The sequence below is a fragment of the Diabrotica undecimpunctata genome, chromosome 8, assembly GCF_040954645.1.
Source record: "Diabrotica undecimpunctata isolate CICGRU chromosome 8, icDiaUnde3, whole genome shotgun sequence".
Taxonomy (NCBI): Eukaryota; Metazoa; Arthropoda; class Insecta; order Coleoptera; family Chrysomelidae; genus Diabrotica; species Diabrotica undecimpunctata.
This window is the reverse complement of record NC_092810.1, coordinates 135,958,160-135,981,439: the sequence shown is the minus strand read 5'-3', so window position 1 is coordinate 135,981,439 and position 23,280 is coordinate 135,958,160. Positions and strand designations below refer to the sequence as shown.

The 23,280-nt window shown below is 32.5% G+C and overlaps 1 protein-coding gene across 3 annotated transcripts in view; it reads right to left on the bottom strand.

Moving 5' to 3' along the window:
• The window catches only part of LOC140448608 (putative fatty acyl-CoA reductase CG5065), a 50,655-nt gene that overhangs the window by 4,396 nt on the left and 22,979 nt on the right, over positions 1–23,280 (bottom strand). For all 3 annotated transcript variants that reach the window (XM_072541701.1, XM_072541700.1, XM_072541702.1), the window contains exons 5-7: positions 16,219–16,302; positions 7,410–7,518; positions 2,505–2,747 (exon numbers count right to left, since the gene is read on the bottom strand). In XM_072541701.1, the coding sequence (XP_072397802.1) occupies positions 2,505–2,747; positions 7,410–7,518; positions 16,219–16,302 (436 nt within the window). The remainder of the gene's footprint in view (positions 1–2,504; positions 2,748–7,409; positions 7,519–16,218; positions 16,303–23,280) is intronic.

Here is a 23,280-nt window from a genome sequence, read left to right as displayed (position 1 = left end):
TACCTTAAAAACCCTGCTAAAAATAATAGAGTATAGAGCATAATAGAGTACACGCTAAGCTGGAGATGGATATTAGTGATTCCCAGTTTGGATTTAGGAATGGAATGGGCACAAGAGAGGCACTATTTTCTTTTAACGTGCTGACCCAAAGATGTTTGGATGTTAATCGAGATCTTTATGTATGCTTTATAAACTACAACAAGGCATTCGATAAGGTAAAATATGACCGACTTATAGAAGTACTCAAAAAAAAAAAAGAATCTGGATGTGAGGGATGTAACATTAATATTAAATTTATACTACAGCCAACGATTAAATGTGAAAGTTGAAAGAAAGTGTCAGAAGAAGTGGAGATAAGGAGAGGGGTCAGACAAGGTTGCATACTGTCGCCGTTATTATTATGCTTATTCTGAAGAAATCATACAATAAGCTTTGGTAAACGAGACAGTCGGCATAAAAGTGAACGGAAGTTTAATTAAAAACATTAGGTTTGCCGACAACTTGGAAGACTTAGAAAGAATAATGAACAAAATATTAAGATATAGTGGAGAATACGGACTCTCTCTTAATATCAAAAAAACCAAATTCATGAAAATTAGCAAGAACAACAATACAAACGAAATATTAACGGTAGGCGGCCAGCAGATTGAGAGAGTAAAAAGATATACTTACTTGAGAACGATAATCACAGAAAACACCGATTATACTGCAGAAATAAGAGTCAAAATTAAAAAAGCACACGTGCCAACTTCGTGAAAATGAAAAATATTTTATGCAGCAAAGATCTGACATTGGCCCTCAGAATAAGGCTAATTAAATGCTATGTACACAGTGTACTCTACTATGGAGCTGAATCATGGACATTAAATGGGAATACAATAAATCGACTTAACGCGTTTAAAATGTGGACATTTAGAAGATTGTTAAGGATTCCATGGGTAGATAGAGTCACAAATACAGAAGTGTTAAGGAGAATAGGCATCACATCGGACATGTGATGAGAGGCGAAAGATAAAACATCTTGAGACTCATAATTCAAGGAAAAGTAGAGGGTAGGAGAAGCGTAGGAAGAAGACGAGTTTCCTGGTTGAAGAACCTCAGAGAGAGGTTTGGTTGCAGCTCAAGGCAATTGCTCAGAGCAGCTGCCTCGAAGGTCAGAATAGCCATGATGATGGCCAACATTCGTCGCGGAGATGGCAATTAAAGAAGAAGAAAAGAAAATGCAAGCATACATCTTATTTTATTTATTTATAATTTTTTTGTTTGTCATAAAAGCAAATCTTTTATTATAGAAAAAATGTTTATTTTACTTTGAAAAATTTTAACAAAAAGTACCTTGTATCACTGGCTGGCGTATTTCCTTTAAGAAAGTCTTGAGATTAAAATTGGATCGAAAACACTGTCCCATACAAACTGCAAATGGTCTGGGGTGACCCATGGGAACACAAAATGAACAAATCCTGGGGAGGTCAATGAATCGGGCTTCGGATTACTATGGATGACAAATGTACTCTTTAAAATCCGACCGCTCAGTTCTTGTTTAAAACCACGTGGACCTCTCAAATTGTCAGAAATGTTGCTTTACAAACTCCTCACATAGGACACAGTACAACAAATCGGTGATTAACTAACTCAACTAAAGACTGCCAAATAGCATCTTGAGCTCAAATCCACCTCTCAACTCAAAAAAATTGCCGGCTTTGAAGAACTACACGCCGGAAGCTATTTATTCCGAATCCAAATTCCCAAAGCTTCTCCACTAACTGCTACTACACTACACTTGAATTTACGATAACCAAAACGAATAATGAAAAGCCATAACGAATTTAAAAAAAATCCAGACTCTTCTTCTTCTTCTTCAGCTTTTCCCATTATGAGTTCGCCGCTTTCGTCCTCCACAGCACTCTATTCTCCCTTACCTTCTCTGAGGTCTCTATCTATCATAGCATTTCCGACGTATGTTTTCCATCTTGTAGAAGGTCTTCCTCTCCGTCTTCTTCCCGGCAGGTCCCAGTTTAATATTCTTTTCGGCCACCTATGCTCTGGCATGCTTTGTACATGCCCGTACCACTGCAGGGCTCTGTTTTCCAACTTTTTTGTAATTGAGCATTTTACTTCCATTCTGTTCCATATTTCCTCCGTTCTTATTCTATCCGCTCTTGTGATTTGTAGACATCTTCTCATAAAGTCCAGTTCAACTGTTCTTATTTTATTTCGTATTGTTGTTGTCATTGGCCAATGACAAAATCCAGACTCAAACAATAAAACTCAACGCATTGGTGATCCATCGTAGAGTGACATCATTCTACTATTCGGTATAAACAAAACATAAACGGAAAAATTCCTATTTATTTGATGCGCAAAATCTCTAATAGGTGGAATAAAGTAAAATTTTTTGTTGTTTTAACATATACAAGGTAAATCGAAATTCTACATCCTTAATTATTGACTCAATTGTTTGAAGCTGTATCTAATACGCTATTACCAATCTTTTTAACACTCACCTTGGTTTCTGCCCAATGAGTCTTAAAATCAAATCAACAAGTAGTGATGGAAACATATGAGATATTATTACTTCAATGTAAAATCTATAAAAATTTTCTGTTAAAGTTACTTTCGGATAACGTAACATCTGCGAATATGGGAAGTTCTGGCAAATTTTATCCCCAACTTTTATCATTTCATCTAGGGTAATATCGGTTATATGGTTATAGGAGATATTGTAAATTTCTATAGAATCAGAAGCCCTAAAAAAGTGTACATTAGTTGGATAAAAAATAATTAAATACATATGCAGTAATACTAGAGTATGTTTCAACTGTAGTGGCGGAAATTTCTAGGAACAGTAAAGCCTCACGAAACAAAGCAGTGGCGTCCCAAAAAATACTTATGATTTAAATCAAATTGTTAAAGATAGGTACACACAATTTATTAAACAATGATATTAGATTATATTTTTGGCAATATTTTAATACATATTATTATAATATATCACATACATATATTGTCAGTATGTGAAATCATAGATACGTATTACAGATTACAGTATTAAAAATATTAATTACAAAAATTGCTTTAACTTTAAAACCTTTATTATTTATATTATTACTCACTTAAACGTCACAAAGTTAAATAGAAAAATATACGAAATGTTTGTAATAAAGTAAAAAAATAATACATACATACAGCACAGTTTGGAAAACTTATATTCATATAGGTTACATAGGTACATCGTAATGTTAAATTATATTATTCACTTTCATAATCAGATACACTGTCGTCGTCACTAGAATCATTTAAATCAATCCTTAATTCATCAGTAATTACATCTATGCGACGTTCACTTTCCAAATACTTATCTTCAACCTTGACAACACGTTCACACACTTTCTTCCAGTTATCTACAGTTACTCTAGCAAATTCCTGTTCCACCAATACTTTTGCGTCTTCTAACTTAAAATAAACGTTTTGTTTTGCAACTTTACTTTTTATTTGCGCACAAACCATTTCTATAGGGTTCAAGTCTGGATAATATGGCGGAAGTTTTAAAGAAACATATCTACATTCTTCCAGCACTTTGTCAAATTTATATTAAATATGATCTTGTTTGTGTCTTTTGATGATTTCATACAATTGCGGTTCTAACATTGACGTTACAAAAGGTAAATTTTTCCTGTCAACCAAGATATCATATCCATTTTTTTAGAATTACTGGTGGGTGCTTTATGTTCTGTTCTTTCATCCATTTTTCATAATTTTCTAAATTCATATCATCATGATAGTCTCCTGTCTTAGTTCCTGACTTAAAAATCAAAAGGGCATTCTAGATAAAACCCATCTCCCCACCACCAAGTACGATAACCAACCTACTTCCTTTTGAAATGTTTTTGAATAATCTTTTGCCACTGTCATCTGTCCTCTATTTGGCGTATTGTGTCCTGCATGTACATAGGTTTCATCAACAAATACAATTGACTTACCGTCGTTTCTGTAATATTTAATTTTGTCCAAATATTTAATGCTTAAAGCATGAATATCATTCCGTTCAATTGTTTTTCCGTTTTTTCTGTACAGTACCTCCTTGGAAAATTTTTGCCAAATTTTACAAAAAAAAAAAAATGTTTAATGTTTTGGTACATGCACTTGGTCCAGCTTATTCCAAACATGTGTTTTTTTCTGATCCCTTAACCCCAGTTTGCCGGAAAAGACGAAAAATCGAATTAAAAAATCTACAGTTTTTTCGACTTTCCGGGAAAACAGTGCATAATTTTAAGCCACATGTTTAGATTTTTTGAATCAGCAAGCAACCCTTAATCGAAATAATTCAAATTTCAAACAAAATATACACTATTAATTTTCTCGAAATTTTCAGCGAACACATACATCCAAGTGGAAATTTTTCTTACGAACAGTTAGATGTAGGAAAAATCTGAGTATGACAGAAGAACGAGCGGCCAATTTTATGCAGGAATTGTCCATTCGCTTGACTCTCGGACCAAAATTGACGCCAACATAGCCGATTAACCAAATTTGATAAAAATCCAATGGTCTACAGTTTTTTCGATTTTCCGGCAAAACGGTGCATAATTTCTGGCTACGTGTTTAAATTTTTTTAATCAGTAAGTCAGCCTTAATCGAAATAATTCAAATTTCAAACAAAATATACACTTTTAATTTTCTCGAAATTTTCAGCGAATACATACATCCAAGTGGAAATTTTTCTCACGAACTGTTAGATGTAGGAAAATTCTGAGTATGGCAGATGAACAAGCGGCCAATTTTATGTAGGAAATGTCCATTCGCTTGACTCTCGGACCAAAATTGACGCCAACATAGCCGATTAACGAAATTTGATAAAAATCCAATGGTCTACAGTTTTTTCGATTTTCGGCAAAACGGTGCATAATTTCTGGCCGAGTATTTAGATTTTTTTAATGAGCAAGTCACCCTTAATCGAAATAATTCAAACTTTTAACAAAATATACACTTTTAATTTTCTCGAAATTTTCAGCGAATACATACATCCAAGTGGAAATTTTTCTCACGAACTGTTAGATGTAGGAAAATTCTGAGTATGGCAGACGAACGAGCGGCCAATTTTATGTAGGAAATGTCTAATCGCTTAACTGTCGGACCAAAATTGACGCCAATATAGCCGATTAACGAAATTTGATAAAAATCCAAGGGTACCTCCTTGGAAAATTTTTGCCAAATTTTACAAAAAAAAAAAATGTTTAATATTTTGGTACATGCACTTGGTCCAGCTTATTCCAAACATGTGTTTTTTTTCTGATCCCTTAACCCCAGTTTGCCGGAAAAGACGAAAAATCGAATTAAAAAATCTACAGTTTTTTCGACTTTCCGGGAAAACAGTGCATAATTTTTAGCCACATGTTTAGATTTTTTTAATCAGCAAGCAACCCTTAATCGAAATAATTCAAATTTCAAACAAAATATACACTATTAATTTTCTCGAAATTTTCAGCGAACACATACATCCAAGTGGAAATTTTTCTTACGAACAGTTAGATGTAGGAAAAATCTGAGTATGGCAGAAGAACAAGCGGCCAATTTTATGTAGGAAATTTCTATTGGCTTGACTTTCGGACCAAAATTGACGCCAACATAGCCGATTAACGAAATTTGATAAAAATCCAAGGGTACCCCCTTGGAAAATTTTTGCCAAATTTTACAAAAAAAAAAATTTGTTTAATGTTTTGGTACATGCACTTGGTCCAGCTTATTCCAAACATGTGTTTTTTTCTGATCCCTTAACCCCAGTTTGCCGGAAAAGACGAAAAATCGAATTAAAAAATCTACAGTTTTTTCGATTTTCCGGGAAAACAGTGCATTATTTTTAGCCACATTTTTAGATTTTTTGAATCAGCAAGCAACCCTTAATCGAAATAATTCAAATTTTAAACAAAATATACACTTTTAATTTTCTCGAAATTTTTAGCGAATACATACATCCAAGTGGAAATTTTTCTTACGAACAGTTAGATGTAGGAAAAATCTGAGTATGTTAGAAGAACAAAATATTCACTTTTAATTTTCACGAAATTTTCAGCAAATACAGACATCCAAGTGGAAATTTTTCTCACGAACCATTAGGTGTAGCAAAATTTTGAGTATGGCAGAAGAACGATCTGCCAATTTTATGTAGGAACTGTCCATTCGCTTGACTCTCGGACCAAAATTGACGCCAACATAGCCGATTAACGAAATTTGATAAAAATCCAATGGTCTACATTTTTTTCGATTTTCCGGCAAAACGGTGCATAATTTCTGGCCAAGTATTTAGATTTTTTTAATGAGCAAGTCACCCTTAATCGAAATAATTCAAATTTCAAACAAAATATTCACTTTTAATTTTCACGAAATTTTAGCAAATACAGACATCCAAGTGGAAATTTTTTTCACGAATCGTTAGATGTATACTCGTTAGACAGACTGCATCCTTATTTTAGTAATTTAGTTAATTTTATTGGCTCTGATTATCTATATCTGATTTTTAGGTAAGTAGTGTTATCCCTGTATACTTCTGTGATTATTCCTAAAAGGTATGGACTAAGGTCGAGTTGTTGTTAAGCTTGCCACAATTTAAGTCTTGGAATTATACGCCTTTTCTATTTTTTTTACCCCTTATTTTAACTTTCAATTGCGACTTATTCCCATTAAATATTCCCATATTTTATATACATTCTGTTTCTCTCCACTGTACATCTATTACACTCCAGCATTGTGTGAGTAACAATGGGAATATTCGCAGTATAGGCATTTATCTGTATCTGTCTTTCTGAACCTATGAAGATACGCCCTAAAACAGACAATCTACCCAGTCCCTTAGGCTCGGGATCAGCATCTTTGTCCACTGAGCAACATATTCCTTGTTGTTCCACTCTTCTTGCCATCTTTCCATTGATCTTTCCCTTTCTTCTTTTTTTTTATAGCTGTTGTCAAATGCTTTCTTCTCCCATAGAGATGTCTCTTTTCTACTGCTAACACATGAAGAGGAACACAACCAGTGATAGTCCACAAGGCCGCCGCAGATACAGCCCTGTAGGCGCATGCTACTCGCAACAGACTCGTTTTGTCTACTTTTTGATAAGCCTAATATTAGGTATCTATATCTAAATATAATGAAAAAATTATTAATTATTGTGTATTTATACAATAATTAATGTGTTCTACATATTTAAAGTGGTAATTTAATTATTCAATCAGCGTTTTGGATTTATTGTTTGTGTGTGAAAGACACGTTACATTTTCCTACTATTCTTTATATATTATTTACTTTATATGCCCTGGGCGGGGGGGGGGTTGGTTTAACCCCTAAACCCCCCCCCCTGGGTGCGACACAGGCAGGATTATAGGAAGTTTGGATTTAGGGAGAAAACTATACATACTTTTTTATTCCTTGTGATTCGGTTGCCAATATTATTCCTTTTATAACGTAGTCGGCTGGTATATAATCTACTATGTTATCTTTACTTCCATAAATTATCCTTGTGAGTCCTATAGAAGAAAATATTTTTTAGTTATTTTATACAAGAAGTTAATGAGAAAATATTCTTTAAAATAAAAAGAAAACTGACGATGTTAATATATCGATATATTAATCTTTTTATACTTGGAACAACTTTAAGATAAAATTAAAATTGTATATTATATTTCCATGAGATGGGCACTCTAACAAATTATCCACATAATATTTCGGTACTGTTAAATCTTCAAAAGCTGGTATCACTAGATACCAACTATACATGGTGTTTCAAAAAGGTATGTCATAAATTAATTCATGCATTTCGAGGACAAAAATAACTTGATTGAATCCAACTTACCTTAGTACAAAAGTGTACACAAAAAAAGTTACAGCCCTTTGAAGTTACAAAATAAAAATTGTTTTTTTGCATTATCTCCTAAACTACTTGACATTTTGTAATAAAAATGGACACGAACCTTTTTTGTTTGAAAGCATTTTTCATAAAAAAGAAACAACAAAATCTAAGCGCACAGAAAAAAATTAAGAGGGGTGTGCAGCCCTAAATCCCCCCAAACTTTTGAGTATATTCAAATCAAATGAATTTTGTGGCATCATTAGTTTAACACATTATTTTTTAAAATTTTTTTTGCCTCATCACTTTTTTCAAAAAACAGTTTTTATTAAGTTACGGCCCTTTTCATCAACCTTTAAAAAATTACGTGCAACTAAATAAATGGCTTAAATGAATTAACAAGTATAAAACATATCTACAACCTCTATAAATATGATATTACAATAAATTTTCAAAATGACTCCCATTTTCTTCAATATAAGGAAAACCGAATGAGCTGAAAAATCATATTTTTCTGACGAATCTGATTTGCAGCTTCACTTCACTTGCAGCTGACTTCTGGGTGGCCAAGAAATAGGTGCGTTACGACCCCTTCCAATCCTCCGACCAGGATACTGCCTGCAAAGGTATTCCCGGACTTCATTACTGTAATGCGGTGGAGCGCCATCTTGTAGAAACCACATATTTTGCCTTATTGCAATATTCACTTCTTCAAAATCGTTTGCCAAGAACTGCAAATAATTATCACCATTTAAATTGTTGGGAAGAAATACTGGGTCTATTACATTGTTATCCACAATTCCTGCCCAAACATTAACTTTGAAAGTCCTTTGGTGATGAGTCGTTTTTTTGACGTGAGGATTTTCGTCGGCCCAAATGTGCTCGTTATGATGGTTTCTTATTCCATTTCTACTAAAGGTAGCCTCGTCGGTCAACAAAATATTTCTAATAAAATTAATATTTCGAGTGTTTTCCATTAACAACCAATCGCAAAATCCAATCCTTTTAGGATAATCTTCGTCCAATAACTCTTGAACTGTTGTTAAGTGATAGGGTTTAAGCAGCTGATCCTTCAAACGCCTCCAAACCCTTAGGTGAGGAACATTTAGTTGAGCAACTATTACCCTTGTACTTGTTCCAGTGACTTTTTCAATGATTTCTAAAATGTCTTCATCAGTTGCATCCATTATTGGACGACTACTATTGCCAGCAACTTGCGGTTGGAATGTACCCGTTTCCCGTAAACGACGATCGATGGTCAGAAATAATCGTCTATCAGGTGCATTTCGATTGGGGTATTTTACTGCATAACGCATTGCGGCTGCTGCACTATTTCCTTGACATTCACCTACGATATTCCCGATAGTTTATTGAAATCATAATTTAATCTGATCCAACTTACCCAAAGTTAAATGCATATCTGCCATTTCTTGAAATGTGTAGGCTATTGTAATATCAAAATTTTTAATATTAATCTTATTCACACAATAAATGATAGCTTCAAATTATTGACTATTATTGATGGAACTGTTTGTAATTATTGTATCCGTAGAAACTAATTGAAATTTTATGGCCAACTAGGAAAAAATTAGGTTTCGAAAAAGTGATAAGAGGCAAAAGAGTGTTAAAAATAATGTGTTAAACTAATGATGCCACAAAATTCATTTGATTTGAGCGTACTCAAAAGTTTGGGAGGATTTAGGGCTGCACACCCCCCTTAAAATTTTTCTGTGCGCTTAGATTTTGTTGTTTCTTTTGTATGAAAAATGCTTTCAGAACAAGAAAGTAACGTGTTCATTTTTATTACAAAATGTCAAGTAGTTTAGGAAATAATGCAAAAAAACAATTTGTAACTTCAAAAGGCTGTAACTTTTTTTTGTGTACACTTTTGTACTAAGGTAAGTTGGATTCAATCCATTTATTTTTGTCCCCGGAATGAGTAATTTAATTTATGACATACATTTTTGAAACACCCTGTATAATTGTTAATAAATTTAAATAAAAAAGTGTTTTAACTATTTTATTCTATATAACTTCATAAGACGTGGAGAAACTGTAACTTTTACGTTAGCCAATCCTGTACAGTTTAATAGCCTACGACGTCAAGGGAAAACTGCAGTTTCTTTCGTTTTTGAAGTAGGTACACAATCTTGCGTACTCTTAATAGTTGCCAACACAATATTGCAGAAAACCTTATCCTAAGCTTATTACAAAGTCATTTGTATTCGAGTAGTGTTGGTTATAGGCGAGCGGTTTACCCCTATAAGCAGAGCGTCAACCGACTAAAATTCTTTTTGCATTTCTAATGCACCAAACCTTTTTTATTCGATTCTATATATTTTTCCAAGATGAAATGTATTTTTTTTTTTGATTTTTACAAGTGGGCCGGCAATTGTTATTAACAAATAACTTATACAAAAAAGCAATTTCACCGAATTGCTTTGGAATCAATTTTTTTAGGTGTATCTTATCAAAATAAACACTTTTTCTCTCTTGATAATTTTTCGAAAAATGCTTCCTTTTCGAGTTATTTGCATTTTTTTGTTGAAAAAATGCCTATAATCTTTAAACCGTCGAGTACAAGTCTGAATATTTTGACAAGGATAAATGGTTTCTATCTCGCTAAAAACGTGGACCCAAATATTTCGAATATGCCCGCTAGAGTATCCCGCTAAGCGTGTACAGCGGTTGAGGTGCTGTAGGCGCTCGAATCTTTTCGACTTTTTTAATAATTAGACTTCGGCAAATATGCAAATAAAAATGTAGAAAATATGCGCATAAATATGCACGTGTTTACCCGAAAATATGCAAATATTTTACAAAATATGCATACAAATAAATAAAAAAATCGTAAAATAGTAACAATTTTATTTAAAAAAAAAAAGTGTACATAACTAAATATTTCCTACTATTCATTAAGATTTACATTTATTTTAAGTAACTACATCATTTTTAAGTATGAATAAACTTATTTAGAATTATGGTAACAATAAATGACCAAGTGGTGTTCAAAATTTTCTAACAAAAACTTGTGGCTTCTGTCTGAGTACATATATTTATATATGGAAAAACTTCGTTCAACATCAACTGATGTAACGGGAGCATTTTTCAAACTAACCAAAACATTTGGTTCTAAATTAATTGTTTCCGAAATATTTCCAGCTAGAACACTGACTACTTCAGAAAGAATATGGTAACCTTTATTTTTTTCCATAGTAGTTTCAAATTTTTTTAAAATATCTTTTCCAATATTACCTCTAACGTTCCGACAACATGACGCAAATTCTTTTATTAATGCTGTACTTTCGAACAATGACAGTTTTGGTGATTCTAACTGAGTAATTGTTTTTTGAACAAAACTAAAATTTGATTTTATAAATGAAAGTTCTTGTTAAAGCAAGTTACTCTGAAAAGTTTGTTTAGAATCCAAAAGAGATTGGGAACTTTCATCTGTTAACGTATCAATTATGTTCTTTATTTTAACAAAATGATCTGCATAAAAATTAGCTGCTTCTAATCATGTTCCCCATCGCGTTAAAATAGGTTGTGGTGGAAGAGGAATGTAGGGTAGCATTTCTTTATAAAGTTGAATTCTTATAGGAGATTTAAGAAATACTTTTTTGACACTGGATATCATGGTATTTACAAAAGGAAACTTTTTTCGTATTTTCTCTGCAACTCTGTTTAATCCATGCGCTACACAAGTAACATGTATTAAATCTGGGAAAAATATTTTTAAATTTTGTCCTGCTTTCACCATATAAGGAGCAGCATCCGATAAAATAAGCAGTAATTTATTAGAAGGAATAGTTGTCGGAAGAAAAAAAGTTGCTAATGTTTCTTGTATAAAACGCGAAATTGTTAAAGCATTTGTTTTCTCAAGTTGCTGGCATGAAATAAGATGAGATTTTGGTAAGGTATCTTCTTTAAGAACACCAATCAATAAATGAGCAATATACTTTCCTGAGGAATCAGTGGTTTCGTCTACAGATATGTAAAAATAATTATCTGCAATTTCTTCCTTAATATTAATTAACACCGACGAGTATAGCCCGTTCACATTATTTCTTCTTAGAGACCGATCACTTGGAACATTAAGTTTGCAATATTTTTTTAGAAACGAACTAAAATTTACATTTGCTAATTTTGAAAGCGGTATGTTTGCAGACACTAATGCGCGACACAAGTCTTCATTAAAAGTTTCTTGCTCATCTAATTTTTTTGAAGTAGATTGGAAACATTTAGCCATTGAAGTTTGATGGTTTCCTCCTATTTTTCCTTTTTTTGCAATGTGTGAAGCAGTTCTCACATGTTGGTCTATCTGAAATTTCTTCTCACATGCTATCTATAAATAAAAATAAAAACCTTTATTTTAACCCAACCTTTAAAATATAAAAATATACAAGGTGTTTTTGGTTAATCAAATAACTGGTTTGGAAAAAAAAACACTCGCTAAGTGTTTTAAATGCAGTATTAATCCACAAATTAGTTTTTGTTACTAACCATTAGTACATCATATAACTTATTTTAAAATTCAACAAAAGTTTTTTTTTGTTAATTCAATTACAATAAAAATAATTGTGTTTTAGAATAGCTGACTTCATAAAAAAAAGTAAAGGTGAAAAATTTTTCTAAATACACACCATTGTATTGTACCATGGACAATTTTTTCTCACTAAAGGAAGCTATTTTTCATTTAAAAACAACCTACGAGTACTAAATTTCAAGTAAATACGTTTATTGGTTTTAAAGTTATTGTTGTTATTAACTAAAAGAATTTAATTTTTTTTAATTTTAACACCCTGTATCTCGAAAAGTAAATAAGTTTGACCCCTCATTAACTATATCGTTTTGTTCAATTTTTCGAGAAGTATCTACAGTCAAACGTTGTAAGTGTCATTTGGAAACACCCTGTATGTATGAAATATTAGATATTTAATAGAAAATATTAGATACTTACAATTTTTCCACAGACTGAACAGTAGATTTTTCCCATATCCATAGACAGCTCTTTATAAGGTTTAATCCAAGTTGAAGCACTGGTTGTTTTAGGCATTATAAAATCACAATCTTCCTTTTTTTTACGCACAACGAGTGTTTACGCTTTGAATATCAAAACAAAAATGATTTACAAATCTGAGCATCAAATTAGAAATGTTTAGGTACCTAATTCAATAAACTGGGAGATTTTGGAAAATCCCTAAATTAGGAACAAAACTATTAGCCGTTTACCTGCTGTTAAGATACAATAAATTGTAGATAGATTTGGGGATTAGATCATAAAATGCAAATGAGCGAACCCTTAGCGATTATCCAATAACTGAATGCCTCAGTGACCGAGACTTTCTAAGAATGTTGAGGGCTACTTAAATTGATCTTCTTTGAAATTGTAAATGTTTTGTACCTGTAGAGATTACGTACTTAGATCATTTCTTGATTAAAATGACTACAAAATTTTATACAAGAATTGAAATAAATTGGTATGTTTAAAAATTTTCAAATACAGTATAAAAATCTGAACTTTTATGCACTTTATGCAAACTTTTATACAAATATGCCAAAATATGAAATATTTGCATAAAATATGCACAATATGCAAAATATGCAATATGTATATTTGCCGAAGTCTATTAATAATGTAATATATATATATATATATATATATATATATATATATATATATATATAAATGAAAAATATCTGATAATTGATTAAATGAAATTTTAATTTTATTTAATACTACGTAGGTAAGTAAAAACATTTTCGGATATGCATAAAAATTCTGTTATAACAGTAAATGGTCTAAAAGTTAAAAAATGCGTTAAGCCAGAAACTGTATATCAAAGAGCATTCTCGATTGCTTCTAATCGAGAAGTTAATTTGTCTGTAATACTGAGTGTACCCTTAACATGTATTCCTAGCTCTTTATTTAAAGAAGATGGTTCTAAAAGAATGACAAAAAAGTCTGATTTGATGCATGTATTAGAAAGACATTACGAAAATGATATTAAAATAACATTGCCTTTGGTTGAAAACTACACGATTTTAATGATTGATGGCATGGCCGAATTACAGTTTTTAAATGTAAAATCAATATCTACATATAATGATTTAGCTTATAAAGTTATGGAAACATTATTGCGAAGACTTGAACTCGTAGATGAAATACATTTGATTTATGACAAATATGATAGCACATCAATTAATCCAAAAGAGTTGGAGCGGATGCGTAGGTATGCCAATAACAATCAAAATAAAGAACACAACATTACTGGTGGTCAATCAACGCAAAATTTAAAAAATATCCTTGGAAATAATACTAGTAAATCTAATTTAGTTGAATTCATTGGAAATTATATTAAAAAAAATATTCATTTACCAATAGAAAGCAATAAAAAGTTGATTATTTCTGGTGCTTTAGAACCTCGCAGTAAAGCATATGTGATAGAAAATAATCAGTATTATGATTCAAATTTAGAATGTAATCACTTAGAAGCAGATACTAGGGTTATTTTTCACGCTTTTAAATTACAACAGCAGCATTTGGATAAAAAAATTCAAATTATTGTTAAATCTCCAGACACAGATATATTTATTTTACTTTTATCTCATTATCATGATTTCACAAGTGAACCACTTTTATGGTTTCACACAGGAAATATTGTAAAAAATGTGGATCGTTCTCGATATATACCTGTACATCAAATTGCAAAAGAAATTGGAAAAATAATGTGCAACAGTATCCTAATAATGCATTCTATAACAGGTTGTGATACCACAAGTTCATTTTATGATATGGGAAAAAAAGAAGGCTTATAAAGCTTTGCAGAAATTAACGGATAGTCAATTGGAAAAATTAAGAAATTTGCCTACTTTACCTTTAGATGAAGGACTTACAGTTTTGACTCTATTTTTATCTAAACTGTATGACCCTCAAAATAAGTTTAAAAAATATCATGAATCCATAAATGAATTAAGATATAATATTGCATTAAAAAAAAATGCATCTAATGAAAAATTACCACCTTCGAAACCAGCATTATTACTTAACATTACTTAAGAGCAAAGTGGCAAATAAATGAATGGATTCAAGCAAAAAACAATATTATTTCATCTCTTGATCCATTAACCCATGGTTGGACAATGGAAAATAATTGTTTCGATTTTAATTATTTTGAAGACGAAACAAGTTTAGATATGTTACAAAAGTATTTCTGCTCATGTACCGGAAAATGTTCTACGAAAAATTGTAATTGTATTTCCTATAATTTAGAATGCTGCGCAGTATGTGCATGTACACCAGAGAATTGTAAAAATGTTAAAGACGACTCTATTGAAGACAATGAAATCAGCTTATTAGATGGAAATCCTGTTGCTGTTGACGAAAATTTTCAAATTATTGACAATGAAAACGATGTATAATTAATATTATATTTTAATTTTATTATATTTTTCAATGAAAATTAATTATATATTGCTAAATGTATTTCTCTGTAATAAAACATTCGATAATATAGTCACCACGTATATTAAAAGAAAAATTACATTATTATAGCATTGTAAAAAATTAATTTTAATTGTTTTAATTATAATATGACTATATAAAAATAATTAGAAATATCTTTTTTTTTTTAATAAATTGTACGTAATATTTGTATTGAATTAATTTTTTAAATCTAAACAAATATTTCTACGCGCCGCACGCCTGTATCGCCGCAACCGCTGTACACACTTAGCGGTAGACTGCTCGAAAGGCATATTCGAAATATTTGGGTCCACGTTTTTAGCAAGATAGAAAAAAAATATCCTTGTCAAAATATTCTAACTTGTACTCGACGGTTTAAAGATTATAAAGCTATTTGTAGAATTGCAATTCATTTAGTAGTTTTTTAGAAAAAAAATCCCAAAAATCACTAATTAAGGCATTTTTTCAACAAAAAAATGCAAATAACTCGAAAAGGAAGCATTTTTCGAAAAATTATCAAGAGAGAAAAAGTGTTTATTTTGATGAGATACACCTAAAAAATTGATTCCGAAGCAATTCGGTGAAATTGCTTTTTTGTATAAGTTATTTGTTAATAACAATTGCCGTCCCGCTTGTAAAAATTTTAAAAAAATACATTTCATCTTGGAAAAATATATAGAATCGAATAAAAAAGGTTTGGTGCATTAGAAATGCAAAAAGAATTTTAGTCGGTATATTCTGTTTCTAAGCGTCTTTTGAGGGGTAAACCGCTCGCCTATTAGGTTTCGAGAGATAAACAAATAGTCCAGTCACAGATGAACACAATTTTGTTTGATGGAAATAATATTTACAAGTTAACTAATTACATCAATATTTCTATAAGTACAGTAGAAATCATTTACTACAATAAATTACCTGTTCCTGCAGCGGTAATTAATCCATTTGGTCCATTAAAATTATCGGTATATCCTTCAATTGGATCGGATAGTGTGTGAATTACTGCAAAAAAAAAACAAAATATATTTTTACTTATCTAATAAAGTCTATTCTATGATGCTACCCGTGACGCCATCTTGTGGCACTAGTTGCGTGACGCTCGCTTCAGCATTTTACTGTGGAGAAAAAAAGGCATACAACGCCAGTATAGAATCTTCGCTTCAATAGCTGTCTATAAATCAAGTGCCTAAATGCTAAACACGGCAATTTATACATTATTCTACAAGTAATCTATAGCGACTTGAAAAGTACAGTGTGCCAATTTTAAAACTTACAATGGGCTATATCTCACGAACAGAAGCTGATATCGAAAAATGCTTGAAACCGTTTCTAGGATAGTAAAAAAAGTTTAAATCGTAAACCCCTACTTCTGATACATCATTGAAAAGACTATACAAAATGCGATCCAATGCTATAAATAATAATTATACAGGATGAAGCAATAATTGTGAAACTTTAGCGTAAATGGAAAATTTAATGAGGATGTTGTTGATTCTGTTGATGACACTGTATAATTATTGTTTAATAATTATACAGGGTGTTAATATCAGCCGGCTTACTATGACTTGTATTTGCAATGCTATTTCCCTGCCGTAGGAGAAGCTAGCGAGAAAATAGTTAAGTGCGACTCCAAGAGAAGTACAAACAAAGATTGGTTTGACGAAGAGTGTCAGGCGATAGCAAAGGAAAAGAAGAAGATTAGACAACAAATATTAACAGATAATAGATAGTGTAATAAACAAGAATATAGAATACTTTGAGGAAGATTGAAAGCTCTGTGTAGAAGGAAAAAGAGATACCACAATGAGTTGAAATTAAAAGAGATAGAAGAGAAGTTTAAAAGCAAAAAAGTGAGGTCGTTCTATCAAGAAGTTAAAAAGATGAGAAAAGGTTATCAAAGCCACTGTAGTTATATGAAAGGTAAAGACGGAAATTTAATTAGCGATCCGGCAGAAATAATGACGGAATGGTGGACCTTTTGAAGAATTATTAAATGGTGGGGTGGAGCACGAAGCAGTAAACAACTGGACGGTTGGAGAAGATGCGATAGTTGAAAGGCAGCCTACAGAGGAGGAGGTGGTGACAGCAATACAAGAAATGAAAAATAACAGAAGTCCTGGTAAAAATGACATATGCATAGAAATGATCAAGTTTGGTGGAGAACAACTACAAAGAAAAATATACCACCTACTAGTGCAAGTATGGGAAAAGGAAGTAATGCCATCGGAGTGGTATAAGGCCCGCATATGCCCTCTGCATAAAAAAGAAGACAAACTGAAGTGTGATAACTATAGAGGTATAGCCTTACTAGACACGGTATACAAAATCTTGGCAAGAATATTGAGAAATAAACTAAATTGCTATACGGAAACAATCCTACATGAGTATCAGGCCGGCTTTAGAAAGGACAGATCTATTATAGACCAAATCTTCTCATTAAAGGAGATACAAAAGACTTGTTATGAAGGTAAAGTTACCCTGCATGTTTTGTTTGTAGATTTTAGACAAGCATATGATAGAGTCGATAGAGTCAAAATGTATCGAGCAATGGAACATTTAGGTATACCAAAGAAACTGATCCGGCTAGTTAAAATGACCCTAAATAACTCTACGTGTGAAATTGCTTGGCAGGGTCATATATCAGATTAATTTACGGTTGCAAAAGGCTTGAGACAGGGAGATCCGTTATCCACTACATTATTCAACTTAGTGTTAGAAACTGTAATCAGAAAATGCAGCATGAAGGTGGAAGAAACGATCATGAATAATAAGCACCAGTGCTTGGCATTTGCTGACGATCTAACGATCCTAGCAAAAACCGAGAAATAATTAAGAAGAGTTGTGAAGAAAATCATTGAAGAAGCACAGAAATTCGGATTGGAACTAAATGAAGACAAAACCAAATATATGATCATGGGAGGGACAGAAGGGAAAAAGAAGACTTTAGTGAGAGGTATGTAAGTGGTAAAACATATAGTTTTAAAAGAGTGGACAAATTTGAATACCTGGGTGTAGTTTTCGATAAAAATAGAAAAGAGAAATGGGAGCTTGAAGCTTTTTGGGGGAGCTTGCCTTTCTAGACAAGGTAAGCTCAGAATATATAAAAAAGTAATTCGACCCACAGTAACATGCCGGTGAGGCATGGACATTAAATAAGAAGGTAGAGGATACTCTGGAAGGATGGGAAAGGAAAATATTGAGACGCATATTCGGAGGACGGAAGACAGAAGATGGTTGGGAGAGAAGAACCAATAATGAATTAATGGCTTTATACAAGGAACTAACCATTACTAAGTTCGTCAAGTCACAAAGAATCAGATGGTTGGGACATGTGGAAAGAATGGCAGCAAACAGAATGCCTAAACTAGTAATAACCAGAAAACTAATCGGCCCCAAAAGAAGAGGTAGACCCAGAACGAGGTGGATTAGTAAAGTGGAGGAAGACCTTAAACACGTGAAGGTGAGGGACTGGAAAAGAAATGCACAAAATAGAAACGAATGGAGAAATATTGTCCACCAGGTCCTTCAGAACAGTTAAGAATGTTGTATATACATATTTAATTTAAAGTTTTGTTTAAAATAATTGTAATTAGTTAATATTAGATTTATGTTTAAAAAAAAATGCCCTAGGCCTTAACGGACTGTTGTGCGTAAAAATAAATAAATTTCTCGGACTATTATTTTAATAAGTGTCCGTCGGAATTTTTTTTGTTAAATAAAAACTTAATTTGTCGTTTTTGCAAAACAAGTTGAAAACATCTGCTTTTTGGGTTGTGTCAGATTCAATAATTTTTGGTTCATTTGAGAATTTTAAATGTCGTTAATTTTCATCATTTCTACGATGGGTACTGTCATTCAGCTGTAGTTCTCACGATAATTTACAGTATACTCGAACGCGTGGATATCATTTTCATATTTGTCTCCCAGAACCAGTGTTATTTACGAACAGCTCAAATATTTCGGGAAAGACATCCGGACAAAAATATAAGTCACGTGTACGTCCGCGATTTAGTTAAAAAGTTTAAAGAAACGGGATCAGTGCAAAATAGAAAAAAGGGATGCTCCAAGATTACTGAATAAAGCATCCCAAATTGAGGTCCTTGGAAATTTTGCAATAGAGCCTATTACATCAACCCGTGCACGTACTGCAATGACAGGACTTTTACATAAGTCATTTATAAAGGTGTTGAAAGTACATAAGTTTCATCCGTACAAAACACAAATTCTTCAAGAACTAGGCGATGATGATCCAAAGCGACGAATTGAGTTTTGTGAACTCATGACTGAAAGAATTCGCCTTGAACCGAAAATATTTGTTTTACTGAAGAATATACTTTTATGCTGAATGGTGATGTAAATAAACAAAACTGTCGAGAAAATCACACTTAATATTCTGAAAAACTGAATGTTTGGGCAGGAATATTAGGTGATGCTACAATTGTCCCCTTGTTCATACTAGGCAATTTAAGTGGCGACATTTATCTCGGTATGCTGAAAAACATCATCGAATCTTTAATTGTGCATGAATTAGGGAACCAAAGAGACGATCAAGGCAACCTAGCTCTAGACGAAGATTTGCTACACTTCCAACAGGATGGAGCACCTCCTCACTATGTAGCTCCCCTTAGGCACTGGTTGGATACAAATTATCCAAATAAATGGATTTGAAGGAAAGGTCCTATTGAGTAGCTACCGAGGTAACCAGACTTACCGCCTGCTGACTTTTTCTATGAGGTTACTTTAAGCCAGTTGTTTATAAAACTCAACTTGCGTCACTTGGGGAATTGCGAGAAAGAATTACGCAAGTATGTCGCGCTATTACTAGAACAGCATTTGCCAAAGTTCGTGCAGAATTTGAAAATAGGCTGTATTATTGTTTACAAAATAATGGAACCTACTTTGAATATTTACTTAATTGACATTTTTACCAAATTTTTAGTTCAAAAAAACCTCATTAAATTTTCCATTTAAGCCAAAGTTTCACAATTATTGCTTCACCCTGTATAATTATTATTTATACCATTGGATAGCATTTTTTATAGTCTTTTTAATGATGTATCATAAGAATGTGTTTGCAATTTAAACTTTTTTGGTTGTAATGAGTGGGGCCTAGGGGGTTGATGGGGTGAGTTCTCTTTCATGTAATTTTAGTTTCCCCTTACTATCCTAGAAACGGATTCAAGCATTTTTCGATATCAACTTTTGTTCGTGAGATATAGCCCATTGTAAGTTTTAAAATTGACACACTCTATATAGTTTGAATAGAAGTAGACAACTCATACGGAATATTCAGGATACAAAACAAGGTCTAGATGCAAAACCCGACATGATGTCCACATCCGACTTCGGTGCAAACACTGACATATTTACTAGTCTGTTTACCAATAAAAATAAAGTTAGATGTGTCACATGGTTTCGATTTGTAATTTAAATAACCTTAATGACTGATAATGTCTTAGGCTCACCCGACACTATTCGTTAAAGATTTGACAACTGGTATGGTTGGTTTACTCTATCTTTTAAGCCATTGAGGTGCAAAATTGCAGCCAGTAATGTTCAAATAATAGACCAACAAAACCGGCTAAGTAGTTTACAAAAAAAACTACTCAACCGGGTAAGGAAATATATATCTAACTTAAACTGTGACTCTTCAGTAGACAATCGTTCAGCATCCTCCAACTCCGAATCTGTTAACAACATTCAACTAGATTCTTAAATGGAACATTGTATTGGGATGGGATTTTTCCATCGTTTTCCTATGATACAGCTTCTTTTATCTGTTACTAAAATACCAGCTGTCCCAATCTCATCAATATGGAAGAGAAGTTAAATTTTTGTGGGTACCCTCACACGTCGGAATAACGGGGAACGAAGAAGCTGACAGGACTGCATGACAGGCAATTTTAAGCGATTATCCGGAGCCTATCGACAGGTGTGTTCCCGGTCACTTAAAAGCTTATTTTAAAAATAATGTGTTGTGCTTGTGACGAAATGGATGAGTGATTTTAAACTAATCCTAAGTTGAATAGAATCAAAAATACAGCTTTTTTGTGGATTTCATCGTCGCTTTACAGGCGCGAATAAATTGTGCTTGCGCGTTTAAGTCTAGGATATACCAAGTTAACACACTCTTACCTTTTTACCAACGATGTAATATTTACGTCGTTGCTTTTCACAAAAAATAATCCACCGATATGTGATCAGTGTAATGTTCGATTAATAGTCGAACACTTTTTAATAAATTATAGTAAATATGACCAAGAAATATAGATAGGAATATGAGCCTCAAAGCAAAAGTCCGCCTTCTGAAACTTAGAAAAGGTACGAGGATGATATAAATAGGGAACAAACATTTAAGGAGATTGGAGATCAAAGAGGAAGTGAGCTGTAAATATGGACGTGGAACGTCAGAAGTACATACGAAGTAATAGTACTAAAAAACTTAACAAATACCATGGAAAAATATGGATTAGACGTGCTAGCGTTGCAAGAAACAAAACAACTAGGAAATGAAATAGTAGAAATAGGGAAGAGCACTCTATTTAAAAGTGGAGGAGTTAACAGATACTTTGGTATTGGATTTATGGTAAATAATAGAATCAAAAGTTTGGTGGTAGATTTTCAACCGATCTCAGACATAATATATTACTTAAGGTTACGTAAAAAGTATAGAAAAATAAGTATTGTGAACGTACACGCACCCACAGAGGAAAAGATATGGAAACTAAAGCCGAATTCTACGAAAAGCTAGCAGAAATGATGGAGAAAATACCGAAATACAACATAAAATTAACCCTGGGAGATTTAAATGCAAAATTCAGTAGGTACTTTACAGGCATATAACAAGAGGGAAAAGTTTACACCAAGAAAGCAACCAAAACGGGATAAAATTGATAAAATTTGCAATGGAGAATAAAATGAAGATAGTCAGTACATAATTCGACTATAAAGTCATATATAAAGTAACGTTGATATCCCTAGATGGGCAGAAAAACCAAATCGATCACATATTAATAGAAAATAAACATGGCCAGAGCTATCAGAGATTGCAGAAGTTATAGAGGTGCAGATGCCAGTAGTGATTATATATTGGTAATAGACAAACTTAAACAAGATCTACCAGCTATCTATCTATCAGCTAATGTTTGCTTAGGCAGTACAGGAGCGAAGAGAGAAGAAGACTGGTTGGACGAGGAATGTAAAAGAGCACTAATGGTAACAAATAAGGCAAAGTTAGAAAAAGATAATAATAGAACCTAAGAAACAATTACAGAACATGAGAAGAAAAGGAAAGAAGCTAAAAAAATCTGCAGGCAAAAAAGAGAGAATATTTGGAAAGAAAATTAAAAATAATAGAGGAGCATTACATTAGCAAAGAAATAAAAATTTTCCATCAGAAATTAGAAGTGCAGAGAAACAGACAAACAAATAACATGCAAACAATTTTTTGTAAGAATAAAGGATTGCTACTTGGAAATACTGCAGAGAAATTAAACAGATGCGCACAATATTTTGAAGAAGAACTACTAAATAATGAAGAACAGTAGCAAAAAGATGAGGCAATGGGCCAATCAGAGGATAATGATGAGGAGTACGTAAAGGAATCAACAGAACAAAAAATAAAGGAAACAATCAAATGGCTTAAAAACGGTAAAAAGCGCAGGGGAGAATGGAATTGCGGCGAAAATTTTAAAGGAATGAGGGGTAACACTGCAAAACAACTATGTAATTTGATACTGAGAGTGTGAATATAGGAGAAAATGCCACAGAGATGGAGTAATGCCGTAATTTGCCCAATACATAAGACATGTGACAGAACCCTTTGTGAAAATTACAGAGGGTAAGCACTACTAGACGTTATGTACAAAATATTAGCAAATATAAGAACGAGAATGGCATAGTAGGTGAATACCAAGAAAGGTTTAGAGCAGAAAGATCGACAGTGGATCAAATATTTACCTTAAAATTGATACAAAATAA